Source organism: Artemia franciscana, chromosome 4, assembly GCF_032884065.1.
Source record: "Artemia franciscana chromosome 4, ASM3288406v1, whole genome shotgun sequence".
NCBI lineage: Eukaryota > Metazoa > Arthropoda > Branchiopoda > Anostraca > Artemiidae > Artemia > Artemia franciscana.
In genome coordinates this window covers 39529773-39540434 of record NC_088866.1, presented here as the reverse complement: position 1 = coordinate 39540434, position 10662 = coordinate 39529773, and the positions used below count along the sequence as shown (strand labels likewise).

Genomic DNA, 10662 nt, shown 5'->3' with positions numbered 1-10662 from the left:
TAGCTGGCTATTGATGTAGGGCTAGGCTAGTCGCATCAAACTTTTGTGCTATTGGTGAACTCCTTGTTGGCAATAAAATTTGTATTAGAAGCATAACGCCTGTTTTATTAACAAAGCCTCATCCCAGTCGATTACTCGGTTTTATTAAGGAGTGATATTAACTACAAGGAAACAGGCAGACCAATGTTTCTTTTAAAAATATTATTTCTCCCCATCTTGTTAAGTTTAGGACGTGATAAAGCTTGCTACTGCAGTAACGTTTCATCTTTTTGTGACAAGGGATAATCATTGTTTTGTCCTCGTGAATATGGCCCCGAAGATTTCAAATACACCGGGATGATTCGCTTCAGTCCGACGAATTAAACCAACGCCGCCAAAAATTTGAAGAGATATAATGTGAAACCAGAAATTGGGAGTCCCATGAAAAAGTGACTGGCATAAAGTTACCTATTAAAAAATTAAAGGTCTGGAGAGACTTCAGTATGGTTAGCAATCGTCTGTACAAGAAAAAGTGGTAAAATTCTAGTTAATTGACTTCTTGCTATCTCTGAAAGGGTTTAGGTTAGGAAAATGAAACTTTCAGGGATGGGTTTACAGGCTAAAGTATGTCCTGGGAAGGTATTTTCAAGTACCAATCTCCACACCTTCTCCCTCTAGAGAGCCCTAATCTTTTAAAAAAATATATGTGTTACAAAAGTGAAACCTTGCAAAATAGATCTTCTGCTCAATTGAAGTACAACAAAATTGTTTTCAGCTTCACTTTGCTCAATCCCATTTTATAAGGTTTTAAAGATACGCAAATACATTTTTTAAATTTTGAAAAAACACTGATATGGCTCAAAATTCTACTCAAATAACAGGAATTGCATTTTCAGAACTAAAGGCAGAGAAAAAGCAATTAGTAACTGAAAATTAAGGTAAAATGTTGTTTTGTCACAATTTTAATAGGTTAGGTTATGTCATGTAGGCAAATTTCATGGCCCTCTAGAGGGAGAAGCAGTAAGATGGGTACTTTAAAATACCTTCCCAGGACATACTTTAGCCTATAGACCCATCCCTAAAAGTTTCATTTTCCTAACCTAAACCCTTTCTGAGATAACAAGAAGTCAATTAACTAGAATTTTACCAAAAAAGCTAACAATTTCTGGGTTGACAGTTCAATGAACAGAAATAAAAGCATGCAAAATAAGCCTACTATTTGCTTTGTTATATCTTTATGAACTAAGGCTTATGCATAAAAAGCAGATGTTCTCTGTCTAAGACCTCCCTTTCTCAGTATAAACTCTGCTTCCTCCAGGGGCTTAACTAAGGTGGCAAAAATTATTTTGGTAAGGTTCTAGCTCATGGCATTTTTCAATTTTGGGAAGTAGCTGAGTTAAGTGAATAAAACTTTCAGAATGGATCAAGGACCTAAAATATGCCTTAGAAATCTACAATCAAATCATTGCTTCTATCTTCTCATTATGACTTTGAATCTTGCACTAATCATAGGTAGGGTCTAGCCTGTAACAGCCTAATAATACAGCCTGATGTGCAAATAGTGGGGTAGCAAAGTAGGAATGCTACCTGACAGTTCAAATTTGTTGGCAGATTTTGTCCAAAAATACTATTTTTGGTAAAATTCTAGTTAATTAACTTCTTGCTATCTAGGAAAGGGCTTAGGTCAGGAAAATGAAATTTTCAGGGATGCTATCTCACTTAAAAGTATAGAGGGTCCAGATTTACAGATCAGATGGTGTCTGTGTTTTATGAGGTGGGATTCATAAAACTGCAAAATTAGATTCATAAGTGACATATATGGCTCCTAAGAGGATTTTAATACCCCTTTTTGCACTGTGTTATCTCAGAAAGGGTTTAGGTTAGGAAAATGAAACTATCAGGGATGAATCTACAGACTAAAGTATGTCCCAGGAAGGTATTTTGAAGCAACTACCTCTACCCCTTTTCCCTCTAGAGGGCCCTGACCTTTGATGACCTGTAAAAACATGTGTGTTCTAAAAGTAAAACCTTACAAAATAGATCTTCTACTTAATTGAAGTATAAGAAAATTGTTTTCAGCTTCATAACTTTGCTCAATTCCAATTTATAAGGTTTTAAAGATATGCAAATATGTTTCCTAAATTTTGAAAAAAAACATTGATATGACTCAAAATTCTACTCAAATAACAGGAATTGCATTTTCAGAACTAAAGGCAGAGAAAAAGCAATTAGTAACTGAAAATTAAGGTAAAATGTTGTTTTGTCACAATTTTAATAGGTTAGGTTATGTCATGTAGGCAAATTTCATGGCCCTCTTGAGGGAGAAGCAGCAAGATGGGCACTTTAAAATACCTTCCCAGGACATACTTTAGCCTATAGACCCATCCCTAAAAGTTTCATTTTCCTAACCTAAACCCTTTCTGAGATAGCAAGAAGTCAATTAACTAGAATTTTACCAAAAAAGCTAACAATTTCTGGGTTGACTGTTCAATGAACAGAAATAAAAGCATGCAAAATAAGCCTACTATTTGCTTTGTTATATCTTTATGAGCTAAGGCTTATGCATAAAAAGCACATGTTCTCTGACTAAGACCCTTTCTCAGTGGGAAGTAGCTGAGTTAAGTGAATAAAACTTTCAGAATGGATCAAGGACCTAAAATATGCCTTAGAAATCTACTATCAAATCATTGCTTCTATCTTCTCATTATGACTTTGAATCTTGCACTGATCATAGGTAGGGTCTAGCCTGTAACAGCCTAATAATACAGCCTGATTTGCAAAAAGTGGGGTAGCAAAGTAGGAATGCTACCTGACAGTTTTCAAATTTGTTGGCAGATTTTGTCCAAAAATACTATTTTTGGTAAAATTCTAGTTAATTAACTTCTTGCTATCTCGGAAAGGGCTTAGGTCAGGAAAATGAAATTTTCAGGGATGCTATCTCACTTAAAAGTATGGAGGGTCCAGATTTACAGATCAGATGGTGTCTGTGTTTTATAAGGTGGGATCCATAAAACTGCAAAATTAGATTCATAAGTGACATATATGGTTCCTGAGAGGATTTTAATACCCCTTTTTGCACTGTGCAATCTCAGAGAGGGTTTAGGTTAGGAAAATGAAACTTTCAGGGATGAATCTACAGACTAAAGTATGTCCCAGGAAGGTATCTTGAAGCAACTACCTCCACCCCTTTTCCCTCTAGAGGGCCCTGACCTTTGATGACCTTTAAAAATATGTGTGTTCTGAAAGTGAAACCTTGCAAAATAGATCTTCTGCTTAATTGAAGTATAAGAAAATTGTTTTCAGCTTCATAACTTTGCTCAATTCCATTTTATAAGGTTTTTGAAGATATGTAAATATGTTTCCTAAATTTTGAAAAAAAACATTGATATGACTCAAAATTCTACTCAAATAACAGGAATTGCATTTTCAGAACTAAAGGCAGAGAAAAAGCAACTAGTAACTGATGTTGTTTTGTCAATAATTTCAACAGATATAGACTTGTCATGTTGGCAAATTTCAGGGCCCTCTAGAGGGAGAAGGAGTGGAGGTGGGTACTTTAAAATAGCTTCATGGGACATACTTTAGCCTGTAGACCCATCCTGAGATATCAAGAAGTCAATTGACTGTAGAATTTTACCCTATTTTTATTTATAAAAACAATTTTGCTCAAAGAATAGTTGTCAAAACACAAGTTGTGCTGCTAAAGTGTTGCAGCTCTTGGAAGTCTGTTGAATTCTGCTATTGGCAGTCAGTAGCTTTGGAAATTTTTCCATACCTGACAAGTAAATATATAACCCAAATTATATTTCTCCCATTATGTTGTATAGTGCTTGATTTTGTCACAGTTTGTTCAGTTTACAGGTACAGAGTTTTAAACAAAAGTAATGCTAACAACTTAAAGTAAATATGGCAATTTTCAATGATTTGTAGATTGTTTCTTCAATTGGGTCATGATGAATCAATGCCTCTAGATTATATTAATTCAATAAAATGGAATTATAATCAAATAGTGAGTTTTTAATGGTACTTGTTAATTAAACAAAACTCACTCAAGAATTATGCTTAGGTTACATCTCACAAAACCAGTTTCATAGCATACAAACACAAGTGAAGGATGATACAATACATTTGATTTGTAAATTTGGGCTATATGTCTACATATTGGGGGGGGGGAGCATGTGAAAAGTAGGGTAGCATAGTAGCAATGCTACCTGGCAGTTTTCATGGCCTAATAAAATTACCTAAGCTGATCTAAAGTATTGGATGAAGTCCTTGTTTTGTTTCTCTCATAGACCATAAAGATGCAATGTAACAGTTACAACTTGACAAATTGCTTCTTTTTTGCTTTTAGTAAGACATGCTTCCAGCTTCAAAGAGCCTTGTTCACTATGGGTACTGCAAGATATCTGACTAGTATGACACAGTTAAGAACCATGTGCCAAAAAAAATCCTAATCACCCTTTCAGATTAAAAGGAGAACAATAAATTCCTTGTGCTTTTGCTAAATTTCCAAGCATTTATTCTTGTAACATACCTAGTTCAATTCTACCAGCAAATTCAGCAGTTGAGTGCTCATAGTCTGTCATTGACTTACTTCCTGATTCAGGAATTAAATCAATTGAAAAACCAGACAATCATGTTAATCAAACAGTCAGTTGGTGTTTAAGCACCTCAGAGCCTACCAATGTGAACCCTAAGGTTATCTCCAATCCTCCACACCAGCAAATCCCCAGAACCAAAGGCATCAATTCTGCAGTGACTGTAGAGTTAGACCAGCTAGTTTTAGTTATAAGTATTATAAAGCTCTTCTGCCAAAGGTTCAGAACAAAAGAACATCAAGCTTTGTATTAGAAAATATCAGACCTAGTAGTATTAATGATTCCAAAGCTTTGGTGATATTGACGCATAGTGCCAAAACAACAACAAGACTTCAGACTCTTTTAGACAAGCAGTTTAAGCTTCTAATTTTTGATGAAGAGACTGGGCTTTGGACCCAGTGTTTAACCTGCACCAATCCTAATCCAATTACTTACAGTTTTTCACTTTGAACTACCTTTACTGATGCAAATCAACCTAGAGAGTTCTGAAATCTCAAGGCAAAAATGGTCTGGCATCTAGAATCATTAGTCATAAGCAAAGTCTGCTAGGTGATGCTGCCCAAAGAATCCAAAGTAGATCAGCTTATGTGCAGGAACCATAGAACAGGGTTGATCTGTGGTCTGAATGCTTATCAACAACTTAAAGTGGGTCATGGTTCCCAGCTCCAATACAAAGCCAATATAACTCTTGATAGATTAAAAGATCTTCCTAATGGTGAAATGAACCACAGTTGCAATTTTTGTTGCAAGTCTTACTCTAATTTTTGCCAAACTTTCTGCCATTGACTCTTGGCAAAGATGCCTTGGTACAAATCTACCTGTTACTAAATGGCCACCACCATTTGGTATTATTGCCAACAAGATGACACCTAATAGGCAAATGTTCAAGATTGTTAGTATTATTTATTTTCTTTCTGGACATCTTGATTTTGTTTTTGTGGACTTGCCAGTTGTTAATGAGCATACAGGATTAGTTGTTGCACATGCTCTGCTTGAAGCTTTGAAGCATCACTTTCTGATTGTAGAAGATTTCAAGCAGGAGCTTGTAGGTGGTACAATGGATGGACAATATTTTATGCTTCATGTGCCCTTTCATCTTTTTATGCTTATTGGCCTCCATGATTCTCCCTTGTAAAAATTTAACTAGGATCCAGTGCATTTTGTTGAATTTGCTGAAGCAGATGCCCACTCACCATAGTAGGTCTCAGGTCCTTGTGACCTCATGTCCACCAGTAAAAAAAGATGGGTTATAAAAAAAGTTTTGAAGCAGTGATAACCCTTGTCAAGACACAGGGTGTCAGTCTCAAGAAGCCATTGTTCTTTTCCCCCACTAGGTTTGCTACATATTCAGCACATGTTTTCAAAACTTTCAGGGACAACTACCTCCTGATGTTTTCCTTACTCAGTGACAATCAATATTATTATTTGAATAAGATCTCACATGCCAATTTTATGCTCAGTTTAGAAGGGCTTATTGATACTTTTATAACTAAATTTAGCCTTTCCCTTTCACACCAAAAGATAGAGCTCTTACAATGAAAAATTATGAATATTTTGAATAAATAAATTAATGATTTCACCAAAAAGGAGTTACAATTGCCAGCAGATGATTCAGTTGATTCTCAATTACTTCCTTGCTTGTCAAATGTGACGTCTTCCTTATTGACATATTTTTTATACCATGGAGTTCCTGTAATTTTATGTCAGAAACCCCTGATGTTGTGAGGGACATGTTTAGTCAATGTGGTTTCTAAGCTGCAAGATTCTACAAGAATGGCTTGAGAGGTGGTTGCTGTGACTCCCCAGAAACTTTGCAAAATTCTTAGACAAACTGTCAAATAATCTCAATTCAAGCTTTTTCATTGCCACAAATAGGTACAACCAAGTTGACAAATGGACTGCCATCATGGGAAATATATTTTATGCCAGCTTAGTTGGATTGACAATCAAAAAAATGTGATCAACTTGGACACTTGGTTCATTTTGCAAATTCAGAGGGTTTTCAAAATTGGCCATGAGGTACAGTTCTCAATCAGTATGGAACATGGTTAGTTTGTGTTTCTGGCATAATTACAGATCCTAAGGATTCCTCTTTTAGTGTATTACAAAAGCTTTTCTTGTTTTTTGAGCAGCCGGCACTGTATGATAGCATTCTCAAATTTCTTCACCTCTTATTGTGTAAGATGTTGTGTGAATCTGTTGTTGAGAATATTGATAGTATTGTCAACAGACGTGCTTGTGGCCATAGTGTTAGTTCTGCCACTCTTGGCAGTGAGTTAGTTATCCAGTGGCAGGCCCCCCTATAAATGAAACATTTAAGCCATTCATTGAAGTTGCCTTGGATGTTAACTTTGGTCCATTGGAGAAGTGGCATTTCTTCCAAATAACTTTTTGTGCTGCAAACTTAAAATTTCATAATATTAGTGAAGTAGTAGACTGGATTGGCTCCAGAAAGCTCTGTGTTCCACTTACTTTGTGAATACTGTTATGTCCTATATTCTCATTAAAACTATTATGCAATCCTGATCTTCAACGCTTCAAGACAAAGATATTGGTAATCCTAAAGATTGTGTTGAATTCAATAAGTACAGAGAACGTATTTAGAGAAGTAACATACTATCCCACTTTGTGAGTGAGCTCTCATGGTTTTTAAAACTTGTTCAGACTACAAGCTCATTGAGTTTCAGTGTTGCTATGTGAAAATTTACTTTTAAGTCTTTGTTATCATTCATCCTTGTGGATAAGTTTTTAGTTGCTCCACTTCTCTTCAACTGAAAGTAAATATTTGTCCAAATCTTGCACAAATAGCCAAATTCCCTGAAAATGGTTTATCCATCAGTTGGAAGAATCTTAAAAGGGCTGTTAGCTGTCAAGGTGTACAGACAGTCAAAAGCTGATAATGGGAAAGCTGGAACATGGAATGTTAGTACTCTAAAACAGCCAAACTACAATGTAGAAGCAATTGTCTGTTTATTTTGGAAATTAGATTAGGGCAAAACTAATATCACAGCTTCATAATGCATCTGACTGCCAGACTACCAATCAATATTGTTCTACCAAAAAAATCAAATGATGCTTTTTATATAGTTGTTGTATAGTGATCAACAGGTGTCAAGCCTGTAGTTGGGTATACATTATTTTTACAATACCAATAGCATTGGAGTGCACAACTCCATCCATAAAGTAATAACAGTAAGCTATATACAGTATACTTCAAACTTTGAAAACTACTCTCTGCTAGCAGTATTAGAGTAAATGTGATACAGTAATTTTGATAAAATAGTACAAATAAAATCATGGAGTATGATACTGTAGCTAGCATATGGCTTGCCACTGAATTAGATGAAATTGTTAATTGTGTTTCAGAAAACTAATAATATTTCTAATTATACTAAGCTATATTATTTCTAGCTATACTAAGTTACACTTCTTACTTTTCTGCAAATTTTACATTTAGAAATGCCTTTTACTCAAAGCAAAGCTGTCAAAAAAAAGTTGTGGTGCTAAAGTGTTGGCAGCTTTGAGAATTCGGCTATTGGCTGTTTTAGAACTTTTTCACACCTGCTGTGGATTTCTGGTAGATGGTCCATTTTGTTGTTGGAAGGACTAGGCTATGCCTGTTATATTTAAAAAACCTCATTTGAGCTCATTGTCAGATTCTATGTTTTATTAAGGAATGGTGTCAATTATAACGGGATAGACAGAGAAATATTTCTTAGTTGCAAGAAAAAATGTCTAGCATAAAGCTAGGTATTGAAAACTCAAAGTTCTCAAAAGGCTTTAATATTGTTAATATTCCTCTACACAAGAAGAATCAGACAGTTTATGTGTTGGTCTATTCAGTGTAAAAGGAAAGAAAAACATGCATAATTAGCCTATTTGTTTTGTAATATCTCTATGGAATAATGCTTATGTAAAAAAGGAAATGTTCTCTGTCTAGGAGCTGTTTTTTTCTAGTTTCTATTAGCCAATATATTTCTATTTTCTTTCTGCTTTTCTTGGCCACAAAATAGACATAGGCCGGACCTATTCACAAAGTTTTGCTTCCTTCAGGGGCTCTACTCTGGTGCCAGAATTAACTATATTTTGGGTAAAGTTCTAGTTGACAGGCTTTTTGCTATTTTGGAAAGTAACTGGGTTCAGTGAAAGATTATTTAAGACCTAAAATATGCCTGAGACTGCTACTACTACTAATAACTCACCTCAGCACCAAGCCACCTGAGGCCAACACAACTGTATATGCTCCTCCTCCATCCTAATTTATTCAAAGCCTCCCCCTTTAAACCCTCCCAGGAAGTTTCCAGTTCTGTTAGATCTTTCTTTATGACTTCCTCATCCCAACCAAGGACAATCTGCTTTCTGTTTAGCCATAGACAGTCGACTGATAAGGACAATCTTTGGCAATCTGTCATCCCTTATCTGCAGAATGTACCCAAGCCATTTCAAGTTTTCTCTCATTATAGCCAAAAAAAGCAGGATTGAAACACACTTTTTTTTTACATCCTACTGTTTTAAATATGGTCAGTCACCCAAGTCCGTCCCCAAAACAATCTGTAGACAAGTCTCTGGAAAACATCTAATAAATATTCATCAGATTTTCAGAGCGCCCATGCTTCAAAGCCATATTTGACTGCTGTCATCACTGCAGCTTCCAATATTCTGATATTGGTTTGCAGTCATGTCTTCCTATTCTTCTGAACTTATTTTGACTGTGCAAGAACACCTTGAATCTTGGCTATTCTACTTTCAACACCTACACTGTTCTTGTACATGGTACTAGTCACTTTAATATATTTGTCTGGTATACCATACAAGGACAAGACCTTCACTAAAGCTGTTCTATCCACATAATTGAATGTTTGCTCATAATCTATAAAACTGAGGACCAAAGCTGTTTGATAACTTAGGCATTTCTCAGTTATTAACCTATGAGTTAAAATTTGGTCAACAGATCCTCTACCTTTCCTAAAACTGCACTGTTCTTCTCTCATAACTTTATTTACAGCATCTCTCAGTCTAAAAAGTATCATATTACTAAGTAATTCGATACCTACAGAAACCATACTGATGCCTTGATAATTACCACACTCACTGTTATCACCTTTCTTATACAGCAGTTTAATTAAAGTTTTCCTAAAACTGCTAGGTATTTCCTCTTTTTCAAAAATCATATTCATAATCTTCAGTAACATCTTTCTAACCTCAGAGCCACCCTATTTAAGAAACTCATTTACTACAGTATCAGCACCTTGAGCCTTATTATTTTTTAAGCCTTTTAGTGCTCTTGCTTATTCTTCCTCACAAAATAAGTCTTCTTTCACATCCAAGGTATCACAAACTTTTTCATTTTCCTTTATATCTTTTCCTGCAACTTTATCTCCATTTCAGAAATTTTCATAATGGTCTGGCCATATCTGTTTAACTCTTTCCTTATCACTAATTCTTGTCTTGTGCCTATCTTTAGCTGGGACAAGTCTAGATTGACTACTTCCTCTCAATTTACTAACATGTCTGTACAATATTTTACTATTATGCCGTCTAGCTGCATCATCCATATCCTTGACAATTTTATTCATGGCCTCCACTTCACAACTCCTTAGTTCATATTTTAATGCTTTCTCCATATCACTCACATCATATGATCTATCACTCAGATAATTCTTGAACAAGACCCTTGTCCTCTCTATTTAACATAAATCTTTTTCAATCAACTGTATACAATCTGGGCGTGCGTCCTAAAAATCAGATCATTTGCCCCTTTTCTCTCTGAGTTGGGTTGGCAATATCCCAATATTTGATTTGTTCTTCTTCTCTCACAATAAATTCGTAATCTTCTTCTTGGGATAATTCAATTGTGGTTGATTGAAACATCGCCTTACTGCATATTTTCTCTTGTGTTGTAGAAGTTACATTACTATTATAGTAAATGCTGTTTTTGTAAACGCTGCTTATCAAATTAAGTATTTAAAATATGGATGAATATGTAAAGATGGTTGATCAGCTAATTAGGTAAAATATGCGGTAAAATCATAGTAAGGTATATCCAATTCAATAAAGTTTGCCCATTTTGTACTACTATACATGA

The 10662-nt window shown here is 35.2% G+C and overlaps 2 protein-coding genes across 5 annotated transcripts in view; one reads left to right on the top strand and one right to left on the bottom strand.

Annotated features, from left to right (window-relative positions):
• The first annotated feature begins 357 nt into the window (after positions 1-357).
• LOC136026413 (quinone oxidoreductase-like protein 1) overlaps positions 358-10662 on the top strand; it is a 75238-nt gene continuing 64933 nt past the window's right edge. Inside the window, exon 1 of one of the 4 annotated variants that reach the window (XM_065702980.1) lies at positions 358-464. The gene's annotated coding sequence lies outside the window, so the exon portion shown is untranslated. Of the gene's footprint in view, positions 515-10662 lie in introns of all 4 variants that reach the window. The other 3 variants (XM_065702981.1, XM_065702983.1, XM_065702982.1) reach the window with 3 other exon arrangements.
• On the bottom strand, positions 9278-9769 carry LOC136025760 (uncharacterized). Its single transcript, XM_065701747.1, has one exon. The coding sequence runs from the start codon at positions 9767-9769 to the stop codon at positions 9278-9280; it is 492 nt and encodes a 163-aa protein (XP_065557819.1).

Coding starts and splice junctions, on each gene's coding strand:
- LOC136025760 (XM_065701747.1), bottom strand. CDS start 9,769: ATGTTACTGAAGATTATGAATATGATTTTTGAAAAAGAGGAAATACCT.